General features: G+C 38.0%; 2 protein-coding genes across 2 annotated transcripts; one reads left to right on the forward strand and one right to left on the reverse strand.

The window, feature by feature from the left end:
• Positions 1 to 453: 453 nt before the first annotated feature.
• Positions 454 to 18,490, reverse strand: si:dkey-109l4.3 (uncharacterized protein LOC559137 homolog). The gene is made up of 4 exons (XM_062999871.1): positions 18,420 to 18,490; positions 10,226 to 10,417; positions 7,025 to 7,107; positions 454 to 1,492 (listed from the first exon to the last, which is right to left on the reverse strand). The coding sequence occupies exons 1-4, from the start codon at positions 18,481 to 18,483 to the stop codon at positions 1,454 to 1,456; spliced, it is 378 nt and encodes a 125-aa protein (XP_062855941.1). The 5' UTR covers positions 18,484 to 18,490; the 3' UTR covers positions 454 to 1,453.
• Positions 18,491 to 20,279: 1,789 nt separating this feature from the next.
• On the forward strand, positions 20,280 to 22,434 carry tomm5 (translocase of outer mitochondrial membrane 5 homolog (yeast)). The gene is made up of 2 exons (XM_062999872.1): positions 20,280 to 20,480; positions 22,097 to 22,434. The coding sequence occupies exons 1-2, from the start codon at positions 20,360 to 20,362 to the stop codon at positions 22,129 to 22,131; spliced, it is 156 nt and encodes a 51-aa protein (XP_062855942.1). The 5' UTR covers positions 20,280 to 20,359; the 3' UTR covers positions 22,132 to 22,434.
• Positions 22,435 to 25,197: the final 2,763 nt, after the last annotated feature.

The raw sequence follows: 25,197 nt of genomic DNA on the forward strand, positions 1-25,197 counted from the left end.
GAAAATGTGTAATTATCCACAGCTAAAGTTAAAACATACTGTACATACTAATATACACTGATCAACCAGAACATTAAAACCACCTCCTTTTTTCTACACTCACTGTCCATTTTATCAGCTCCACTTACCATATAGGAGCACTTTGTAGTTCTACAATTACTGATTGTAGTTCATCTGTTTCTCTGCATGCTTTGTTAGCCCCCTTTCAGGCTGTTCTTCAATGGTCAGGACTCTACCAGGACCACTATAGAGTAGGTATTATTTAGGCTGCAGTGACACTGACAAGAGCAGGGTGAAAGTAGGCTAAAAAAAGGTATGTAGAGAAATAGATGGACTACAGTCAGTAATTGTAGAACTTCAAAGTGCTTCTATATGGTAAGTGGAGCTAATAAAATGGACAGTGAGTGTAGAAACCAGGAAGTGGTTTTAATGTTATGGCTGATCGGTGTAGAAATAAACTGGAATACAAATCTGAACAGCAATGATAAAATCAACATTCTAAAACATTTACATTTACAGGGTGTATATAAAAATACAAAACAATAACAAATACAGTAAAAAAAGCTTTTGAACCTAAGCTACAGTAAAGAACAACATGTACAGTCTTATGCAAAATTTGGGACAGCCCTGCTCGAATATGCTTTAATGATCTTTTAGTAGTAAATTAAATACATAAAAACGAGTCAACTACATGTGGCAATTGCAAACGGTATGGCAAAATGAATATTTAAATTGTTATTTAGCCTGGGTGGTGCAGTGGTCTATTACAGTAGTCCACCACCAGGGAAAGCCAGGTTTAAGTCTAGTCAGATGCTCTACAGGCAAAATTGACAACGTCTTATAGAGAAAAGGCCGGGTGGCGTATCAAATCAACAAAGACTACTGCTGTATGATCAAGGAGCCATCACAGGCATCCAGGTGGTGCAGCGCGATATTCCGCTAGCACACCAGCGCCAAGATTCTGAACTCCTCGGTTCGAAACTCTGCGTTGCCCCAGGTTGGCTGGGCTCCATCTGGTGGGCATAATTGGCAGTGCCTGCAGCAAATACTAATTGGCCACTGTATCTGAAGGGTGGGGACCAGCAGCGGAAGACAAATTGAGTGCGCTAAATCGGGAGGAAAATGGGGAGAAAAATGCATAAAAAAAAGGATCATCATGAGTGGTGGAAGAATAATTCACGTTCGTCTGTGTGCTTCTCCAAGAGGGTTGTGGTTCTATGTATGAATCAGCCACTGGCTGGTCAGAAGCAGAGCCTGATGGCTAATTTTTCCTCAAAAATTTATCACAAGGATTTTGACCAGAAAGTCAAAAGTTTTGCCAATGACTGTATTAATAGAAAAGAAACCAGTAGCAAAAGTGTGTGTTCTCATATTAATACTAATGTGCTGGGCTGCATCTATCCAGAGATTTGGGCTGACTTGCTGTGTCAGGCTATAAAGTGCACCAAGCAACTCACAGACACTCAAGGGAGTACAACATTTCCTGAAAGACCTACAGGAACAAAGAAACACAAGTAAAAATTTAGCAAAGTCCAATACATACTTATATCATATATTATACAATGCATTTATACAACATCTAATCAGAAAAAGTTGGGACAGTGTGGAAAATGCAAATTTTGTCTGGTCTTCATTTCATTTGTTACAACAGTCTTTGAGAAGCAAAGACAGACAGAGAATCTCCTGTGAATGTTCCTCAAGGAATGATTGGAAGGGATGAACATATTTCTTCCCTTGCAGTAAACAATTTAAGGAATCTGGAAAGTTTTAGTGTGTACAGGGTAGGGACGCAAGCCTAAGCTGAACACCTGTGATCTCCGATCCCTATGATGGCACTGCATCAAGAACTGTCATTCATCAAGCACTACAATACAGATTCATAGATGTCACTTAAAACTATTTTAATCATGTCCACAAATGGAGTCAAGTTATCTGGGCTCAGAGGCATCTGGGATGAACCACCACAGTGTAGATGTGTATTGTGCAGGGGTGGGTACAGGTAGTGGACTGACCTGCCTCCAGTCCTGACCTGTCCCCAACAGAGAATGTGTGGAGAAGTTTAGTTAAAAATTGAAAATTAAACAAGTAAAAAATGCTACAACAACAATCCTGTACTAATGCACACCTAAGACACAGGAAAAATGGGACAAAATAACACCAGAAACACTTCATTGCTTGGTAACCTCAGTGCCAAAACATATTTTAAGTGTGGTGAAAAGTGGTAAGCGGTAAATGCTTTACCGTCCCAACTTTTTTTTTGGAATGTGTTGCAGGCCTGAAATGTAGAATTAGATGTATATTAACAAATGAAATTAGGTTGACCAGACAAAACATATCTTGTGTTCATACCGTTTGCACTTAAATAAAGGTCAATGTATTATTATTATTTTCATTTGCATTTTCTTTACTCCTCAACTTATTCTAATTGGAGTTGTACAATATATGGTTGAACAACTGATTTCAATTGATTTTAGTTTTTTATTCATACCCTTTGCTAAAAATAAAATTATACACTTCTAAACATTTTGCAAATAGCTTGGAAAGACCCTTTCCAAGTCTCCTGTGCAAAGCCTGGTCTTAACACCTTTGTGACCTTTGAAATCATTTTAATGTTGACATCAGTGGATCTTGTAAAAGTCCACAAAGTGAAGACTGCAAATATGGGACAAGTCCATTTTAATGCTCAGTGCCCATGATGTTAAGGTTGTCCTCATTTCCAGTGAACAAAGCACACATAATCACAGAAGATTGCAACCAGTGCCACCCATCAAGCCTCACATTACCCATAGTGCAGTTGTTTTGGAGAAACAAGTTCTGTTGTCAGTTAACCAAAACACTTGGGTGTACAGTGAGAATTTTTTAATGCACAATATGCGTTTATCTTTCTGTAGTCTTTTATTACTCATCACAGAATGCTGTAGGATTTGAATTTTTGGTTGAAGTATTAGTCTCCTCCCAAGGTGTTTAGAAATCCCAACAGTGCTGCATTACAGTAATACTAGAACACACCAACTAAAATATATAAAACATTTTAAATATATTAATATTTTTATAAATATTAATTTTAGTATATAAATGAATACAATACAGAAAATAATATTTTACTGTTGTATACATTTTGTGTTGCACCAAACACAAAAAGACCAAATTTTTATTTGCTACTACTGTAGCTGTTTAATAAATCATATACTACTCTAGTAAAACTTATGTATGAGCAGTAAAATACAAATGATGTCATTTCAATTATGTCATACTACAGTATTAAGAAAGTAGTGTGCTGCATTTAGTAGACTCAGTGTCTGTTTGCTCTTAAATTTTTTTCTTGCATGTTTTGGCATGCAGAAGACAGCTTTTTAAGCCTCTGCATCTCATAACAAATATTATTCTACTTAAAATGATTTGTTCCCATTATGAAATATGTTTTCCTGGTCATGTCTTTGCCTGCTAATAAACAAAAATTATGATGTATTGAGTGATCATACCTGAGTCAGGGAAATGTATGAAGCGTTTAGTTACTTACTTAGTGGAACTTTAATGCCATAACTGCTTGTAGGCAGATCATCTTATCACTTTGCTAATGACAGGAATTTGAGTACTAACTCTGCTTTAGTGTGTCTGAATAATTCATTAATGGGTGATGTTGTGGTTAGTTGCTTCTTGTGGCTGTAGACAGTGCACTCAGTAGGTGTTTGACTGTGAGTGGGTTTTGGCATGATTCACACTTCTTGGCACCTTCCAACTTATCATAAATAAGGGCTTTACTCGTGTATGCCCAATGCAGCATTTAGTACATATGATCTGGCCCAATCAATTTTCAAGTGTTGGCTTTGTGCAGTTTGGTTGTGATGTGTGTATCACATTCCATTCCTTTTCATTACATAAGAAATCATTGCGGGCTTGCCATCTGTTGGTGGAGTCATAAGTTTATTATTTACAAACTGCAGAATGTATTTGGCAGAACTGTGTTGGTGACACTGCTGATCCTTAAAAGGTACTGAGAGGATACTCCCTTGTGAAACTCCAATCTCCTGAGTTTGCTTACTTGAAAAAGCTTTGTTAATCCTAACCTTAAAAAACCTAAAAAGGGTTTTTATACACCTTACCATGATGAAAGAAGACCACATCATGCTCTTTCTGGGGAAAATCGTTTAGAATAATTTCTATCAGGTGGTTGGTTGTGCTTCTTCCTTTGTGGAACCTGTTTTGTGTTTTATTAGCACTCTGTTGGTCTCTAATTGCACCATGAGGTGATTGTAATTATACTTTCATGGGCTTTACAAAGGCAGTTTGTTAGTGCAATGGGTCTGTAATTGTTAAAATTGCTGTGAAGTTTCCCTGGCTTAGGTAAAGGGATGATCGCTCCACAGAGGTGGAATCCACCCCATTTCCCAGATTAGATTACAAATTTTTGTAAGCAGGGACATGAAGTCCTGCGACAGATGCATTAGAAACTGGTAATGAATTTTATCTGACCCAGTTGCAGTGTCATATAACTTGTTTAGTGAAACTTAAGAGAATTAATTGTACAGTTCTGAGTTATCAAGAAGAAGTTGGACTCTTTTGGATAGCTTGAAATTCGGCTTGCAATGTCTGCTCCACTGGTGGCAAGCCTGCCCTGTTGTTTAATGTACTGGATTTGTGTAATGTCTTCTTTGCCCTTCTTCCAGACTTTTATAGCTAGTGTGTTAGGTGGTAGTCTGTTGAAAAGGCCCATCCATTTTTGCTGGTTGCACTAATCATCCTCTATGCCTGGGCTCGGGTGATCTTAAGAGTCTGGTTAAGTTTTCTGTTGTTGGGTGCTTGATGAAGACCCTCTCCTGTCACTTGCATGTACAGATCTATGTATACTTCTGCTAAGCTACACAGTATTTAAGTAAACTTACTGAGCACTACTACCCAGCATGTTTACTTCATTTCAAAGTGCAGGGTTACTTATAGTTCATAGAAGTTAAACAAATCACAGCAAGGAGAAGAGCATTCTCCTACATAGCCTCACTTTGGAATATTCTTTCTACCTCTGTTCATGATTCATACATGATTCATGCAAAGGATCAATAAAGTATCTTTCCATCCATCCATCCATCCATCCATCCATTTATTTATTTATTTCAGAAAACACACCAGGAATGTGTGGCTTCAATCCATGGGCTCTGGGGTCTGGTGCTCTTATGTTTTTTTTTCTATTTATTTATGTATTTTCTCCCATTTTCTCCCAATTTAGCGTAGCCAATTAGTCTTCCGGGGCTGGTGATCCCAATTGTATTCAAAGAGGGTATATTTGCCTGCTCCATGCCCCCTTGAACACGTGTGCAGTTCTTCAACCCCTTCTTTTTTCACCCAGTTGCACATATGGCTGCTCCACTTCTGCTAACCAGGATCCTTACACAGCGTTTGATGACCCCACCCACTAAGTCCAGTCTTTTCTCACACAGCAGACTCAGAGGTCAATTTTGTCTGCTGCAGGCACTGCCAATTATGCCCACTAGATGGCACCCAGCTGACCATCAGTGCTGGTGTGCTAGCGGAATATACCGGTGCGCCACCTGGGCACCTTGGTGCTCTTATGTTTTGTCACTATTCCATGTAGTGATTTGTTGGTTCATCTTCGAACTGGGACTGCCCATCCCGACTATATACAAAGGAGAGAGCTTGGGGGTTCTAGGTCATAGAGGTCTGTTGTGATAAGGAATGTTGGGTTGTTGTCATTTGGCTCTTGTGCAATAACTCAGGTTTGTTATTGGTGGTGTTGATGGTGGAGTCTCATGCTATTCACTGCACAATTGACATCTTACTAATAATATTTTTTAATATCACATTTTAACTACAGCTTCTGTTTTTTTACCCTGAGGTGGTACTGACTTGAACCTTTTTTACCCACCTGAGGCTGAAGCCGGCAAGTTTGAGCCTGCCATGCCAACTATGAGGTGGTACTGATTTGAACCTCTTGCTGCATATGATGAAAATCTGCCGTGTCGGCACTTACAATGTGTAGAACTCACCATTAGACCTTACCACAGACTGGTCTAAATAATGAAGAACTCAAATTCTTGATGCTTTCACTTCTTATAGCTTTTGTTAAAAACACTTTTATTTTATATGCATGGATTGTTTACTATTCTAATTCTAGGCCATTCAAAGAAGATGGGTCCCTGTTGAGTCTGATTCCTCTCAATGTTTCTTTCTTGTAATTTAAAGGTAGATTTTTCCTTGCCATTTTTACCCTTGGCTTGCTTTTTTGTCCTGAATTCTGTAAACTTGCTTTAAGACAATGTCTATTATAAAAAGCACTATACAAATAAATTTGACTTGACTGGGGGTAATATACTTAAACAACAGATGGAATTATTGCCTGACTGATCCTGAGCTAACGCCTTGTGGGAATCTCAATAGAGATACAACCCAGGGCAAGTCTTGGCCAGCCAACTGGTTGGAGCAGGCCTCACCAATCTGGAGCCAAAGCACTGTGTTGTAGAAATGGCACATTCATTAAAGCATAAGGATCTCTTTATACAGACAGAGGTCACACCTTACAATCAGTAAGGGAATGCTGGGGACCTATTTAATCCTGGGTTCCCACAAGCATGAAGCAATTGGAGTTGGATCAGTTGACGGATGTCAACTGTTTAAATAAATCTTTGTACATGTCTTTCACTAGCTCACTCATGTTTAAGGAGTCAAGAGTCTTATGTTTTTTTTCTTCAATCATATCCTACCACAGAGCAAAAGTCATGTTGCTTCACTGCACCTTGCATTTTCCCACTTTGGCTAGAATTTAGTGATTTGGCTTTTTTTTAGGTTCTTTCAATGTTCAAAGTAATCGCAATGTGACAACCTGTCACCATTTTTAAGAATATTACTCACAAATTCATACTTTAGAAGCAGTATGACTGCACAAGTTAACTGTAAAAACACTTTAGAGAGGCTTACAGTGATATTGTAAGTAGATAAGGTCTTATTTTTGTGAGAAACAAAATAAAAACCCAGCATAAACACAATTAACTTACTCTTTAAATAATCTACTTACTTCAAAGTTTGTGAAGAAGTAAGACAGTGCAATGAAAAGCTTCTTGTCCTGATTGCAGTACCTCCAGCAGTGCAGAGCATGCCCTGTGTGAACACAAACAAAACCCTTTAATAAAATTTAACCTTGCTAGTAGAGTGGATGCCGCACAGCAACACTAAACATTATTTCTAAAGGTCATGCAGTGGTTTTTTACCCCCAAATGTTAGAGGAGCTCTGATGTCCCAGCAGTCATCAGCAGTGGTTTCCATTTAAGCTCTGTCCTTTAAATTTTATTTTTGCTTCATCTCCTACCTATTGTGCAATCATGTTGACTGACCCTGGTTGAGGCTAGAAAAACATTTGCAGTTCTTTTCAAGGGGTGATTTATGAGCTAGCCAGTTGAGTGACCAAGGTGGCAATTACTTTTTCAAAGTAATTTTTTAAATAACATTTTACAGTCAGAAAAGGGCTATCTCTAATTTCCTTTGGGATCAATAAAGTATCTATCTATCTATCTATCTATCTATCTATCTATCTATCTATCTATCTATCTATCTATCTATCTATCACATTTTACACCACAGTATTTTTGATAAAAGTACTGATAAATGACTGATAAATATCTAACTTTTTACACCTAAGTGGATAAATACATACTGTATAATGGACATTTAACTATTTTTGTTACACAAATAGTATTCAAATATAATTTCATATTAAACAGAATTAATGATTAAAAACAACCAAAAAACTGATGATAAATGGGACTGAGGTCCGTTCCCCCCACACCAAACTTATATCTTTTCATCCCTACTTTTAACAAATGTGTTAAAAGTAAGGATGTTGACTGTTAACTGATTAACCAATAACCAACCAGTCATTGTTCAATTAATACTGTCCATTAAAATGTCATTTAAATTCATTTACAGCTGGTGCTCATCTTGAATTAAAAGTGGAACTACAAATCTCTCAGCATTTTAGGGTGCAGGAGTGCTTTGCTGTTCTAACATCACAGGGATACTTTATGCATTCGTATTTAAATGATGAACGATGGAACTTTTATGCAGTAAAATCACAAATGGACACTGCTTTTGACTCTGAGTCTGTCTGCATGTTAAACTCTGCACATTTATTAATAATAAATACAAGAACAGGGAGATTCACTTGAAAGAAGCCCCAAATATTCTGTAATAACTCTTGCTAAGACTAACTAATGTGCTACTCAGTATATGGAGCTTCAAACAAGCCAGGATGGCCCTGTGTCGGCGCGATGAGGTAGATGTAGTCCATCTGTTTCTCTACATGCTTTGTTAGTCCCCTTTCATGCTGTTCTTCAATGGTCAGGACTCTACCAGGACCACCACAGAGCAGGTATTATTTGGGTGGTGGATCATTCTCAGCACTGCAGTGACACTGACATGGTGGTGGTGTGTTAGTGTGTGTTGTGCTGGTATGAGTGGATCAGACACAGCAGCGCTGCTGGAGTTTTTAAATACCGTGTCCACTCACTGTCCACTTTATTAGACACTCCTACCTAGTTGGTTCACCTTGTAGATGTTAAAGTCAGAGACGATCGCTCATCTATTGCTGCTGCTCGAGTTGGTCATCTTCTAGACCTTCATCAGTGGTCACAGGACGCTGCCCACGGGGCGCTGTTGGCTGGATGTTTTTGGTTGGTGGACTTTTCTCAGTCCAGCAGTGACAGTGAGATGTTTAAAAACTCCATCAGCATTGCTGTGTCTTATCCACTCATACCAGCACAACACACTAACACACCACCACCATGTCAGTGTCACTGCAGTGCTGAGAATGACCCACCACCCAAATAATAGCTACTCTGTTGTGGTCATGGGGGAGTCCTGACTAGGGCTGCACGATATTGGAAAAAACTGACATTGCGATTTTTTCTTCCTGCGATATATATTGCGATTTAAAAAAATGCAGGAATTTTCACCACATTATTAATAATATTAATAATGCATGTATCTTACTCTAAATAAGGGGCTCATCTGTAAAAAAAGGGTGGTGCCTACAAGAGATACAAAAGATTATGACAAGCTACATCTTTGTACTCGGTTGAAACTGAGCATTAAACTAAGAAAGCTTCAATATCACATGAGGAAATTAACAAGATTGACAAAATGGGTCATTTAATATTTTATTTCACAATCAAAACCTCTTCAAGGAGTAAACATTATTTAAAAAAAACTATACAAACAAAAGAGCAGCTATAAACCTGTTCGAAATCCGAGATGCCTTACTAAACTCACTACTGAGGCATCTTAATATTTCAATGTTATTTTGACTCAAGAACGAGTGAGAATCGGAAGCGTCCTTAGTGATGAAGGCAATCCCAGAAGTTATTTTCAAATGTAAATAAATAATTATTGATTTTTAACGAGTGTTTTTATTTGCAAGTTTGGGCTTGTCAGCAAATGTAACAGTTTTCTGTACATGAATCGAGATGTTATATTGACATGTTAGCGCTGTCCCACCTCATTCTATTGGTTTTAATGGCAAGATGCTAAATGCTAAAGTAGCGCGTTCGAATAACCTGCCTTATAAGTCAATGACTTATTAGAATCCTCTCTACTGAGGCAGCTGCATATGTAGGTAGTAAGACAGCAAGGCAGGTCACTAGGTTTTCGAACACACTGGTAGATTATGTCATGGAAAAGGAGAACGGTGTGAATTCTCGTTTTGTGTCAAGCAGCAAAAAAGTTGTAGCATGACGTATTTGATTTAATTTGCATTAAGTGACATTGCACGTCCTGCGATGTGACTATTGCGCATGCACACATCGCGATGACGATGCTGAAACGATATATCGTGCAGCCCTAGTCCTGACCATTGAAGAACAGCATGAAAGGGGGCTAACAAAGCATGCAGAGAAACAGATGACTACAGTCAGTGATTGTAGAACTACCAAGTGCTCTTATATGTTAAGTGGAGCTGATAAAATCGAGAGTGTAGAAACAAGGAAATGGTTTTAATGTTATGGCTGATCAGTGTATGTCAAGGTATGCGGCATATATTGCTTCATTCTAACGGGAGTTACAACAGAATATTCGGTGCCTCTTTCAAGTGAATCTCCCTGAAAAACCATCTGAACCCAAAACACTGTCCCTTTTGAAAAGCATGGCTTTGTAATATTATGCCCATTGCAATAAACATATGGACTGCAGTGAGAAGTTTTTGTATTGCCAGATGCTGGTACTTTACCTTGAACTCTTTGCTGGAATCTGCCTGTTTCATCTCCTATGCAGAAGCAGCTTTGCTCAAAAGTGATTTGCTCATATTTTTGCAGGTTGGCCAGCACAGTGCCACACACAGGCATATACAGGGTGCTTCCATTGGGCTTCCAGCTCTCCGAGTAGTACACTCCTCTCTGGCCATCAATCTGTACAAAACTGCCTAGAATGAAATGAGACACAAACAGGTGCTTTGGTGGACGGAGTAAGGTTTGCAATAACTGAAAAACATGGTGGACAATATGGCTATGAACACTTGGCACAACCACATCTAGGGCTGCAACTATCGATTATTCCAGCGATTAATCGAGTAATCGGATAAGAAATACTTTTGCTTTAACAAAGAGCAAAAACAAATACATATTAGATTAAATAAGACATGTTTCTTAAACCAAACTCTACATTTGTATTCCTTGCATACAGGACAGTTTAACATTTTTTAAATGCAAAAATAAATAAATCAAAAATAAATCAATTTACTTTAAAAATGTAAACAGGCAACCTGAAACATCAGGTCATCAAGTCATAAATAATAATAAACAAAAATACATGAACATAAGCCTGTAATTTGTGCAACTTTCAAAACTCAAAGTTTCAGCTACAACTCACACAAAGCTTTAAATCATAAAGCTTTAATATTTTGTTGGGAGGTTTTGTGGTGTTTGTAGGGGGATAAAAATCTGTCAGGATTGTGTCTCTAGATGAGGTAGATCTGGTGTGTGTGTGTGTGTGTATGTATGTGTGTGTTTGCCTAAATCTTCATAAAAGCCTGTGGTGGTTGAAACGAAGTAAAGTCAGTAAACATGAGTAAAGTAAACACGACGCTCTGATGGTGTGGATGTTATACTTACATTTACATTTTCAGCATTTAGCAGACGCTTTTATCCAAAGCGACTTACACAATGAGCAGAACACGATGAGCAATTGAGGGTTAAGGGCCTTGCTCAGGGACCCAACAGTGGCAACTTGGTGGTGGCGGGGCTTGAACCGGCAACCTTCTGTTTACTAATCCAGTACCTTAACCACTGAGCTATCTTGAGAAACGTAAAGTTTTTAATCTGTAAGTTTTAATATAGCATGTAGGCTTTTGACAGTAGTTTCGCACTTCAAGTTTCCTCTTAAAGACAGTTGAACACAGATGACTTGGTCTCTAAGATGTCTTTGATTTCCAGTATGCTGAACCCTCATAATAAACACTTTTGCTTTCTTCTACCATCAAACAGGCATGCAAAGATCTTCAAAAGTTAAACTATGTGATACTGTGTGTGGTATGACAAGAGTAACTAAAAACTCAGCTGAGACTGAGTGCAAAATTTACACATAAGTGTCAGGAAGAAAAAAAATGCTGTTCTGATCTTGTGATGTGAAGTTAATAAATAAGAGACTGTTTTAGTGAATGACTAATAAATGACACAATTCGCAAATAGGTTTTTGCAGATGTTAGTGAATAATCATTAACCAATAACCTGCCAATTAAAAGGTCGTTCAAATTTTTATGCTTTATTTGAACAGAAAGCAAAGATATCTTTTTACACATACAAGAGACAAGAAAGCTGATTTGAGGCTCACCTTTGAATCTGCCTGAACTGAAAACTTCCCAAAAACGAAAACAAGGTGTAATTTCTGTTAGTTGGGTCCAAGAATATAATTAACAAAATGCCTAAATTTGCCACTGACATCGACAACGTCCTGAGAAAGCCTTCATCAACTGTTAGGAACCTTGGAGTACTGTTCGACTCCTCTCTCTCCTTTTAATCCCAGATCAGTTCACTAACTAAATCTACATTCTTTTATCTCTGCAACATCGCACGGCTACAACCTCTACTCTCCACTAGTGATGCCAAAACACTGGTTCATGCTTTCATTTTCTCTTGTATTGATTACTGTAACTCTCTATATTCGTGTCTTCCTCCTAAAAAACTGCAATACATTCAATACTGTAAAGCTAGAGTGCTCACTCAATAAAAAAATCGACCCACATCACCCTTATTGTTAATGAGCTTCATTGGCTTCCAGTAACGTCAAGTATCAAATACAAAATTCTGTTCTTTACATTTAAAGCACCCCCCCCTCCCCATGGTCTGGCCCCAGCCCATCTTGGAGATCCTAATTGCTCTCTAAGGTCCTGGCAGATCTTTTTAAGTGGAGTGAATTGCAGGCATCAAACTCTAAATATGTAACATACACCGATCAGCCATAACATTACAACCACCTCCTGGTTTCTACACACACTGTCCATTTTATCAGCTCCTCTTACCATATAGAAGCACTTTATAGTTCTACAATTATTGACTGTAGTTCATCTGTTTCTCTACATATCTTTTTTGCCTGCTTTCACCCTGTTCTTCAATGGTCAGGACCCCCACAGGACCACGACAGAGCAGGTATTATTTAGGTGGTGGATCATTCTCAGCACTGCAGTGACAATGACATGGTGGTTGTGTGTTAAGACACAGCATTTTTAAATACCGGGTACACTCACTGTCCACTCTATCAGACACTCCTACCTAGTTGATCCACCTTTTAGATGTAAAGTCAGAGACGATCGCTCATATATTGCTGCTGTTTCAGTTGGTCATCTTCTAGACCTTCATCGGTGGTCACAGGACGCTGCCCACGGGGTGCTGTTGGCAGGATGTTTTTGGTTGGTGGACTATTTTCAGTCCAGCAGTGACAGTGAGGTGTTTAAAAACTCCATCAACACTGCTGTGTCTTATCCACTCATACCAGCACCAGCATACTAACACACCACCACCATATGTCAGTGTCACTGCAGTGCTGAGAATGATCCACCACCCAAATAATACCTACTCTGTAGTGGTCCTGGGGGGGTCCTGACCATTGAAGAACAGCATAAAAGCAGGCTAAAAAGTATGTAGAGAAACAGATTGACTACAGTCAGTAATTGTAGAACTACAAAGTGCTTCTATATGGTAAGTGGAGCTGATAAAACGGACAGTGCGTGTAGAAACAAGCCTGATTGGTGTATTTACAAAATAGATTGAAGTTATTCATTAAGATTATTAAAATAGAAATAGAAAACACTGGAAATATGTACACAAAATAAAATAAAAAAACATCAGAATAAAAAGGCTTCTACAGGCAAAAGTGAGAATTTAGTGTGACCTCCCTTGGCCCTAAGCACATCTTTAACTCATTGGGGGAAACTGTCCTGTGGTTTTCTGAGGTAATTTTCTGGTATTTTATATCAGATTTCTTAGCACTTCTCAAGGGTCTTCTTTAGGTTTAAGTTATCTTTTATTTTTTTCCTCTGTTCAGGTGATCCCATACTCCCTCCATAATATTCAAGTCTTGGCTCTGTGGAGGCCAGTCCATGACTGTCAGTGTTTTATTAGCTGTTTTTCTCAAATATAATTTCACTGTATTAGAAGTGTGCTTAGAATCGTTATCATACTGAAAAATAAAACCATTCCCAATTGGGTGCTTTACAGAAAGAAATGGCATGATAAATTAAAACCTGTCTGTAATTTTCAGGATTCATGATCCCATCAATAGGTACATTATCGCCAACACCACTGGCAGAAATGCAGCGCCAAAGCAGGACAGACCCTTCACCATGTTTTACTGAGTGTCGCAAGCATTCATTCTTCTATCCCTCTTAAACTCTTTTCCTCACATACTGTCAACAACTTGAATAAGTCACTTCATAATATTTTTTTTTCACAACACACACTAACACACCACCACCATGTCAGTGTTACTGCCGTGCTGAGAATGTGCCACCACCCAAATACTACCTACTCTGTAGTGGTCCTGGGAGCACTGACCATTGAAGAACAGCATGAAAGGGGGCTAACAAAGCATGCAGAGAAACAGATGGACTACAGTCAGTAATTGTAGAACTACAAAGTGCTTCTATATGGTAAGTGGAGCTGATAAAATAAACAGTGTGTGTAGAAACAAGGAGGTGGTTTTAATGTTATGGCTGATTGATGTATATCTCCATTCTGGCTTTAAGTTGGACTGATGTGCTCCAAGGATCTAGTATGGTTTAAAACACTTGCAGCTGAATGTTTCAAAATGAGTTCAAAAGACAGAGTGGAGTCAAAAATGATTCCCAAATTCTAATCTGGGTTGAGGAAGAGACCACTTAACCAAGAATAGACACCTGACTAAACAATTAGCTAAACAGTTCATCTTTATTAAGGGAGGTAGACTGTGTGATGGTTAAGTATAGCCTATATATTGATATGCGTTGCCTGATGATGTCAGTGGGGGGGGGGGGGGGGGGGGGGTACAGTGTCCTGGGGACCACATCCATAAGGACAGAATTTTTTTTTTAATTTATTTCTAAAAGTGAACTGGCATGATCCTGAGTGGTGACATGACAAAAGAAGATAAAAGCAGCCCATTGATCAGATATGAATAGATCAATGACGTGTATATTAGTGAGACAGATGTCAGTGGACAAACAATGCCCAATATGTGACCCTTGTTATGTGTAGGTCAATCCACATTCTTAGTGATATCAAAACACTAAAGCCAATTTAAAAACAATTGGTGGCAAGTGACAATTACCAGAATTCAACTTGAATATTAAAATCACCCAGCAGCAGCGAGTCAGAGTATGTAAGACTGAGTGAGGTAGCACAGAAAGCTCAGAAATAAATGACAGGGGATATTTTAGGTGAACAATAAACAGGCACAATCAATAAAGGTCTGGCTGCAAAAATAAGCATAGCTATGCATTTGAATCATGTCATAATCTTGGGAACTGAAAAAGTTCTAACTCTAAACTTAGATTGATGCACCACAGCAAGTCCTCCACCTTGGCCAGTTAAGCGTGGTTTTCCACATATTGATAGTGGGCAGGCAGAGTTTGGCAACATTAGCTTGTTGGCAAGTTTCAAACACAGAAAGTCAATGTTATGTTCCAAAATAACATCTGCAATAAACGTTGCCTTGTTATTAATAGAATGAACATTAAACAGAGCACATTTAACATTGAAATCAGTGCTGAGTGGGGACAGAATCATTACTGGAATGTAGTCAAGATTCTGAATGTTGATTTGATTAAAAAAACAGGCATCACAGTGGAAACCTTAGGGTGATGCAGTGACCAAATGTAAGATAATATTGTTAGAATGCTATTGATACACGAGAGTCTGACCTAAACTTTGACAGGAATTTTTAAGTCGCAAAATACCAAGAGGGTGATGCATGCCAGACAATTTCAAAGTAATACACATAGACTTAAAGAAGAGGTAGTCTCAGTAGCAGTAGTTACACAGAACCAGCAGACAAAGAGAACATTTGATCCACTAATGCCAAGTTCACACTACACGACTTTCTGATTTGTCAGGTCGCTGTACAGTTCACACTACACGACTGAATCTTTTGCACTCGGGAGTCTTTCAGTCGGTGCGTATTTCACACTACACGACTGATCGGTGATAGGGGGTTTCACACTACACGATCTATCACCAACTGGAATCGCAGGCGAGATTCTCTGGTCTCCCAAATATCGTTTTGTTATAAAAACAAACGCAAGATGTGACGAAAGGTTTAATGATACCACGTCCTAAAAATACATAAGTAGCGAGCGATCAAAGTTTGTGCACGTAAAAACAAAGAGAAAAAATAAATGAATCTTAGTCGATTTGGCTTGGGTTGTTGTGTAGTGAGTTGGAGGTTAATAAATATTTTTGCAAAGTAACGTTGGTGTTTTGTAGAGAACGATAAGGTCAGAAATACTGTAAAACTTGTGTGTAACACCTGTGTATTATGATATAAACTATATTAAGCCCCTGTACAGCCTTTTACACTCCTCCCCTGCATTTCTTCTCACACTGTATCTTGCGTTCTCATTGGCTGTTCGACATAGCACTCATTGCCAGTCGGGAAACACCCATTCAGATATCTGACATGCTAGATATCTCGATCCGGTCGCTCGAGTTGTTGGGTAGTTCACACGTAGCGATTAAGAGCCGAGTTTTGATCGCTGAGTGAACGCCGAGTTGCTCCCGAGCCGGCAAATCTAGCGCTGACCAGTTGCCGAACGAAAATCAGGGCAAAAATCGTGTAGTGTGAACTAGGCATAACTTGCACTGCGGAAGACACTTCTCAAACATAGTAGCACAGAAAAACCTTCACAGCACAGGAATCGTGCAGTACAAGAGTGAGATGTGTGAGATGAATGGGTGAAAATTCCACAAAGAAGGTGTCAGAAGTGTGTGAACACTTACGCTTACTGAAATTGCTTATAAAAAGTTAACAAGGCAAAAGGATGTTTTACAAGTACTGAGGTTGGGGGTTGATTAGTAGTGCACATTGACATTTTTCAAGTAAACTAGATGTTTTTCAGGTAAACTTGTTAAAACAGCTTGAGGCGAATTGGAGATACAAAATTGTTTAAACTTGCGAACTGATGAATCTTGTGTAACGAGTAATTACCTGTTTCTGTCATGAATGTCACCAAAAGTGTGTAAAACATGACATTAAAATCCAAATAAATACAGTAAGTCATAGAACCTTGATTAAATATTTCTCATTGCAACTGTACACAGCAAAGCAAAACACGCCAACACACCAGAGCTGACATTTCAAACTCGCGGTTCGAAACTCAGCTCTGCCATCCGGAAGGCTGGGTACCTACACGAACAACGATTAGCTGTTGTTTAAAGGGGGTGCCGGACGGGACCTCATAACTGATGCAATTACGACCTCTGCTGGCTGATTGATGGTGCCTGCACAGAAACGAGGGATAATGCGTTGATCAGGGTGTGGCTCTCCGTACACAAAGCTGATTTGCATATGAACTTGCCTCGTGCAGGTGAAAAGATGCAGTCGGCTACTGCACATGTGTCATGCACAGGGGGTGTGTGTTATTCTTGGCTTATCTTAACCAGGGTGGAGTTCAACATCAGTAGAGAGGAAACATAATGCAATCGGGTAATTGGATACTACTAGATTGGAAGAAAAATTGGAAAAAATGCAAAAAAAATAAATAAATAAATAAAAAATCCATTAGCAATGAGTGTGTCCCCAGTACATGAGTTTGTACGATTTTTGTCACACATTTTCATCAAATATGAAATTACAGTGGTACCTTGAAACTCGACATTAATTGGTTCTGAACATTAATTGACTGAGAGACTGAGTTTTTACAACAGGGCCATAGCTCTTTTAAACACAAACATGTGACACATCATGTGTCATTTCAACGGGTCTAGTGCAATTTCATATTTCACTTTTAATGGGCCAATGGGACATGTGCAGTGGGACATGTGCAATAGCTACTGTTTCAGCTTCTGTTTTGTTTGAGTGTTGATTTATTTTTGTATATTTGTATATAGTGCTGTTGTTATTGTTTGCTGTTGTTGTTTGCACCGAGAAGGGGGGTGGGGGTGGGGGTTGTACTTCAATTTCATGTGCAAGTGTACAAGTACAATGTGCAATGACAATAAAGGATTCATTCATTCATTCTGGCAGTGGCATTGAGTTTAAAAGACGTTGAGTTTTAAGATTAATGTGTTCCATGGTACTGTGAAACACATAATTTTTATATTAAAATTCATATACAAATACAAGAAACCTGCACTTTTACAATAAGCATTTTAGACCCCGGAAAGGCTGATTATCATAATTTCTCAAAACCCCGAGCTATAACACAAGTTCAAAAGTGAAACAGTAAGGAAAGTTCAGCTAAACACAGAGTGGATTTGATGTTATTCGTCTCATATTCACACTTTGATGACATTTCACCGCACCGCTCAAGCCGAGCGTTGAACAAAGCGGCTGTTCATTGTAATTTGAAATGAAATAAAAAAATTTGTTTAGATGGCTCAACACATCGAATTTAAAGGAACGTTGAGTTTAAGGGAACAAATTTCTCCCCAAAGTGCGTCGAGTTTTAAATATTTCGAGTTTAGGGGACGTCGAGGTACAAGGTACAAAATATCAAAATAATGCAGCAATTAGAAAAAACATTTTCTTACTTGTATTTTACTAGTTATTTGTCCAAGTACTTTTGCTTTTTATTTATTCATTCTAGTCTCATGTGCAGTATTTAAGTGATTGTTCTTACTTTTTTTACTCTACCCACATTTGATTGTGTGCTGAGATGTGAGAAGTCTGTGCGTGTGTAAACTTTTAACCTCTACTTCTTAATCATAAAGAATGTTTTGTATTTAAATATCACCTACTGTGCTTTTTCTTGGTCTCTTTAGTAGAAAAACAAGCTGCACTGTCACTTATGTCTTCGTTCATGTTATTAAAGTCGAGTTTCAAATATTTCGAGTTCAGGGGACGTCGAGTTACAAGGTACCACTGTATATCGAAATAATGCAGCAGTTAGAAAGACATTTTCTTACTTGTATTTTAGTAGTTATTTGTCCAAGTACTTTTGCTTTTTATTTATTCATTCTAGTCTCGTGCAGTATTTAAGTGATTCCTCGACACAAACAGAGTATCGTAGTGTATGCTGTTAGGTGCCGGGAGGATTGCCGGGAACTGTACATCGGGGAAACTAAACAGCCACTGGCGAAACGGATGGCCCAACATAGAAGATCGACCTCTTCTGGCCAGGACTCTGCGGTTTACACTCACCTGCAAGCCAGCGGCCACTCATTTAATGATGAAGATGTGCAGATCCTTGACAAGGAGGAACGCTGGTTTGAACGTGGAGTCAAAGAGGCCATTTACGTGAAGAGGAAACGACCATCTCTGAACCGGGGAGGGGGCCTGAGAGTACATCTCTCACCATCATACAACGCCGTCATTGGAGCGTTACCCCAATCATGTGTGAAAGACACACATGGCCATTGTAATTAATGGTCATTGTAAATTTCATATAGACCTGATCACCAGTTCCATTGTTATGCAATGATCGGTCGTTATGTAATCAACTGCATATAAGGTTGGGGTATTCAACACCAGCTCAGACTGAAGAAGTCATTCGGATTGAGTGACGAAACGTATCTCTACAACAAACTTGTGTCCAGATGAACTGATTCAACTTTATGGATTTGTGTACCTGGATTATTGAGCATGCATCAACATATTTAAGTGATGGTTCTTACTTTTTTTTACTCTACCCACATTTGATTGTGTGCTGAGACGTGAGAAGTCTGTGTGTGTGTGTGTAGCAGCACTCTATACTCACACCTGCCACCAGGTGAGGGACAGTGGGTGACCATGTCTCATACACACACACACACACACACACAAACTGATTGTTTTACTACCTCATTATTGTAAATATTATAATTTTTATTGTTATTATTTTGCACTGTTTTTATTAATGTTTTATTCTAGTTTATATTTTTTTGCACATGTAACTGTTTTGTATATATTTGTTCTTTCTTATTTTTATTTTTAATATTTCTCTTTAACTTGCTTTGGCAATACGAATGTCCTTATTTGTCATGCCAATAAAGCTTCTTTTGAGTTTGAGTGTAAACTTTTAACCTCTACTTCTTAATCATAAAGAATGTTTTGTATATAAATATCACCTACTGTGCTTTTTCTTGGTCTCTTTAGTAGAAAAACAAGCTGCACTGTCACTTCTGTCTCCGTTCATGTTATTAAAGTCGGTTCGTTTGCGTTTTTGGGCTGATAAACACCCGGTTGTGGATGTAGTGTAATCCCCGTTACTGGAGCAATGTAACCCTCCAAAGTCCATGTTTATACCGATAGATGCAGATCTGATTATCATGTAGTTTTACACACTAACAGATTGGAGCGTGTTAATTATTGTTTATTAAACAATCAAAGTCTTTCAAAATGAAAACTAAACCGCGGTAGGAACACAGAACACTGCTGATGCCTGATTAACTCGTCGACATCTGTTAGTTAACACTAGACACCTTGCCGGTGTTAAAATGCAAAAAACAATAGTACTACTAATACTTAAAAAACATATAAGGTACTGTGCTTCCAGATCTGTATATTTCTGCAAATTGTTATTATTTTAGATCACGCATATAAGTGGAAGTCAATATCAATGGTCCTACTAAGACGCGAAACGAAACGTGTGTTTCGCAAGACTAAGTGCGCATGCGCAGTACAGGTTAAGTAGGTGCCTACGGATTATCCAGCAAAGACGAGGACATTTAGCTCTGATCAGACACATTAATCTGAAATCATGTTTAAACTAGAGGGACTCGGACCTAAACTGGATCCAGAGGAGATGAAGAGAAAGATGCGGGAGGATGTGATATCATCCGTGCGGAATTTTCTCATCTATGTTGCTCTCCTCAGAGTCAGTGAGTATCTAAAGGTTTCATTCAGGTGACTGTAAATGCACAGTAGATGATCAGATCTTGGATATAATACAATAACAACCACACATAAATCTGTTATTTAGTCAAAGCTACTCCAACACGTTTGTCTCAACATCGTCTACAGTCAATACAGTTTTACATCGCCATGCAGCCATTAAAGAATGAATCCACTTCTCCTGCTTTATGTCCATGTGATTAAACTTACATCTAGATCTAAGGTGGCGTGATTAGAGCAGGATTTCTTTCTTGATTGGCAAATTATGTTACAAGGTCATCAGATCTAATCAGACCTATTGGTTTATATAAGACTATTCAGACGATTATTCTTGACCTTGTAAAAAGATCACTGTTCCATGTTCTTCTGAGTAGATACAGTCAAACTAGGCCTGTTTATAAATATAGGTACAGAGGAGCCATCAGGCATATCACATCATAATCACTAACAAGAAAATAGCAGGCAACCAAGATATAACACTACCAATTTATGAATAATGCTGCTGTAATGTGACATTGCTAAAGGTATAAAGATAACAGTTGCCTCATTTAATTTTTTCCCCTTACTAATAATCTGTCACTGTTTTTTTCCCCTTTTCTTAGTATAATAAAAATCATATTAATGATAAGTGTTTTTTTATTCTATTTGCTATGTAGAGATCATAAAAATAGTAACAATAAGAACGTAGCAGGTTTGGTCAAACTGCACAGCCAAAGTGGATTTAGTTTTAGTCAAGCCTTCAGTACCATTAGCTCACAGCCTCAGTCGCGTGTCGTTGTATCAGCATGTTCTATAGCAGTGTTGCTCAAACATTTAGATGTCAATGAAATGCCAAAGACAATAGGCAGATGTGCAAATTTAAGGTTTTTCTTTACCTAAATGCTTTTTTGCTTGAATGATTTATTTATTTTGAAGCAAAGCACCGTATAAATCTGGTATACGACTCACTTTTGTAGCAGGTGAAAGTTTCACCACGAGAGGGAGATGTTAGCACAGTTTTAATTTATTATTATTATTATTATTATTATTATTTAACTTATATAAAAAATAAAAACCTTAACCTCAAGTTACCAGGTAAATAGAAATATTATTATAATAACTATGAGAGGAATGCACAGTGGACCACAATGTTTTGATATTTTTATTAGTTCATCAATTTCTTTGACGGAAATAAGCTGGTCTTTCAGTGCACAGTTATGACAAATAGAAAACACATTTGGTATTATGACTTGTGGCTTCCCAGTCAAGTTTCCCCCCCCCCCACTGACTGTTTAAAAGGTACACAGATGTCGAATTCATACACAGATTGTTGACTGAGAATGTAATCAGATCCAGAATATGCACTGTGACTACTATTTATCTATTTAACATTTTCTTTAAATAATTACCCACATTGTTTAATTAGAGCAATCTTTAATTCAGCGTTGGCTTAATCAGAGTACTCTATTTCAGTTAATGTGTATATGTTCAAGTTCCCTATTCTGATTAAACTATGACTATTCTAAGAATAAACAGATTATAAACCTGTATGGAGACGTAGCTATGTATCAAACTGTTTTCTTTTCACTGGATATGTCATTAAAATACATTTTTCCTCTTGCAGCTCCATATGTGTTGAAGAAGTTGGATAGCATATAAAACACTGACTGTGATTTGGATCAGCAGCTGAACACATGAAAACCTCATCCTACTTTACCTGTACATCCACCCATCCATCCATCAGAGGAGCTGTGGGAACATCAATCATCAATCCTTTTTATTTCTTGGATGTTCTTCTAATTTAAGTTTAAGTTTTGCACTTCTGTTATTGTTTAAGTATACGAGACTGTAGGTCTGTAGGAATATGATGGACTATTGTGACGATTACTTAACATGGACTAAGTAATAAACATCTGATGTTACACAATCAAAAATCTTATTTGTAATAAAATGTCATATTAAGATTTGCTTGCCTTTTTTTTTTAAACGATATTCTAAAATTTGACGATGCAGCTGTACGCATGAGTCAGCTAGGTATTTAGTAGAAGTACCAGATCATAGTCAGAGCTTTGATAGTGGTATTCAATATTAACAAAAAAATTGAATCAGTAGGTTTCACTATTTAACAGTTGTAGTACCCTAATTTCTCCAGTATAATATACAGTGGTATAATTGCAATATTTTAATGACATACATTTGTTTTGCTCATAGTGGCATCGGGACAGTAAGTACATTTATTTAACTAATTAGTCAGTGCCAAAAGAATGTATTTTTTAAATAGATTACTTTTCTGTTATATTTTCTGTTAAAAAGAGAAAACAAAGATGTAAATACAACTACAGTATATTAGTACAAATAACATGAAAAATAAAGAAGGGATAGAACAAGAGCACAAATACAATCATCTTAATATTACAACCCCAAATCAGACAGTATGAAAGATGCTAATGAAATAAATGCAGTGTTTCTTTTATTTACTTTGATCTTTAATCCATTGTGGACAGTATAAACACAAGATATTTCATGTTTTGTCTGGTCAGCTTTATTTCATTTGTTAATAAACATCTATTCCTGCATTTAAGGTCTGCAACACTTTACAAAAAAGTTGGGACATTAAAGCATTTAACATCTTGTGATGTTGCTGCTTTTTCTCAAAACACTTGGGATCGAAGATACCAAACGATTTAGTGTTTCAGATGTTAATTTGTCCCATTGCTCATGCAAACACATCTTGAGGTGCAACAGTAGTGGGTTGTGACATTTTACGCTTTAAATTATCTATTACAGACAGGTCAGGATTGCAGGCAGGCCAGTCCAGTACCTGTACCCTCCTCTACTGCAGCCATGCCTTTTTCAATGTGTGCAGCATGTGGTTTTGGACATAAACATGGGTGTAAACTACTTTTGCCAAGGGCACTGACCCAGCCCCATACTATGACAACCTGGCTTTTGTACTTGTTGCTCTCCGGAGCACACAGTGTTTCTTTCTTCCAAAAAGATCTGAAATGCTGATTTATCTTACCCCAATATACATTTTCACTGTGCGATGGTTCATCCCAGATGCCTTTAAACCCAGAGAACTCAACGCCACTTCTGGACATGGTTAACATAAGGCTTTTTGTACAGTAAAGTTTTAAGTGGCATTTGTGCATGTAACTCTGTATTGTAGTGCTTGACAAAGGTTTGCCAAAGTAATCCCTTGCCTATGTGGGTATATCAGCTGTTGATGAACGATGGTTCTTGGTGCAGTGCAGTGTGATGGATCGGAAATCACTTGTTCAGCTTAGGCTTGTGCCCTTTACCTTTACGCACTGAAATTCCTCCAGATTTCTTGAACTGTTTAATAATATTATTCACTGTAGAGGGAGAAATATGCAAATCCCTTCCAATATTTCTTTAAGCAACATTGTTTTTAAACATTTCAATAATTTTGAAATGTTTTCTAATAATTTAATTTTTTTTAAACATGAAATATCTTGGGTTAATAGTGTGTGCAATGAAATAAAAGTCAATGTAAGAAACTCTTTGTATATTGCATTTAATATTACATAGTTAAAATAGAAACAAATGGGTTTACAGCCACACATTACTGTTTCTGTTCATCCTAAGACATTTGGGGGGAAATGCATTAATATTTCATTTCTGGAAAAAAAAGTGTGATGTTAGAATATTTATTTATCTTTATTTGGTATTCTTGTTTAACCAAGGTCACACACACTTAAGCAGTGTATAGTTAAGTATCCTATTTGCATCTATAACAACCCTAACTCTTCTAGAAGGGCTTTACCCAAACTGGTCATTCATGCCAATTAAATTAAAAGAATATTTAAGAGGTCAGACACTGAAGCTAAATATGAAAGTCTGGCTCACAGTCATTCCATTCCCTCCAAGGGTGTCCATGGGGTTGAGGTTAGGGATCTATGCAGGTGTGCAGTACCTTCACACCGAGTTTAATGCTCTATTGAGTGTGCAGGGGCAGTCAAGCTGAAACAGAGAATAGCTTTCCCCAAACTGTTACCACAAAATTGGCAGCGTTTTATACAACAGCATTTTATAGGCAATGGAGCTGGATGCAACAAAGCTAAACTAAATTTGAAGGGGTGTCCACCACTGGATTTTAAATGTGAGGCTGTATTCCTAAAAATAAAATGTAGATTACAATAAGTAGTTTTACTGACCTAGAAGCTTAAAAACTGGCCATTCAACACAACTTGACATACACAAACTGCACAATTTACGTTATACTATGCAAGTAATATCTGTACTCACTGAGTTTCTCATCTGTGGAGGTGTAGAAATTAAACAAAACCTGATGACATCCTGACAGGTAACCAAACTGACTTGCATGATAAGTCTTTGATCAACATCACTTAAATCTATAGCATAGAAGGCAGTGCAGTAATAAGTAATTGTGCCTTTGTGCACCCCCACCTCCCATTTCCCCACCCATATAATTATTATTCCCCCCCCCCCCCCCCCCCCAAATAATATAATCAATTACCCGATTGCATTTGGCTTCCTCTACTGCTGACCTCCACCACTGACCAAGGACAGTAATGACAAACACGACTCCATCTGACAGGTGTGCAGTAACTGACTGTTTCTTTTTGCCTGCACCAGGCAAGTTTATATGGGCCTCAATATCATGTATGGGGAGGGGGCATGTTGGGTCAAGCTGTCTCCTCACAGCAAGAAGGTCCTGGGTTTAGTTCTAAAGTAGAGCAG

The sequence above is a fragment of the Trichomycterus rosablanca genome, chromosome 8 (genome assembly GCF_030014385.1).
Source record: "Trichomycterus rosablanca isolate fTriRos1 chromosome 8, fTriRos1.hap1, whole genome shotgun sequence".
Taxonomy (NCBI): Eukaryota; Metazoa; Chordata; class Actinopteri; order Siluriformes; family Trichomycteridae; genus Trichomycterus; species Trichomycterus rosablanca.

Bases quoted from the DNA above. Each gene is read 5' to 3' on its own strand.
- si:dkey-109l4.3 (XM_062999871.1), bottom strand. From the start codon at position 18,483: ATGAACGAAGACATAAGTGACAGTGCAGCTTGTTTTTCTACTAAAGAG. The intron at 10,418-18,419 runs GTAGGTGATATT...ATTTCATTCTAG, and splicing joins AGAGACCAAGAAAAAGCACA to GCAGTTTTGTACAGATTGAT. The intron at 7,108-10,225 runs GTAAAGTACCAG...GTGTTCACACAG, and splicing joins ATTCCAGCAAAGAGTTCAAG to GGCATGCTCTGCACTGCTGG.
- tomm5 (XM_062999872.1), top strand. From the start codon at position 20,360: ATGTTTAAACTAGAGGGACTCGGACCTAAACTGGATCCAGAGGAGATG. The intron at 20,481-22,096 runs GTGAGTATCTAA...TTCCTCTTGCAG, and splicing joins TGTTGCTCTCCTCAGAGTCA to CTCCATATGTGTTGAAGAAG.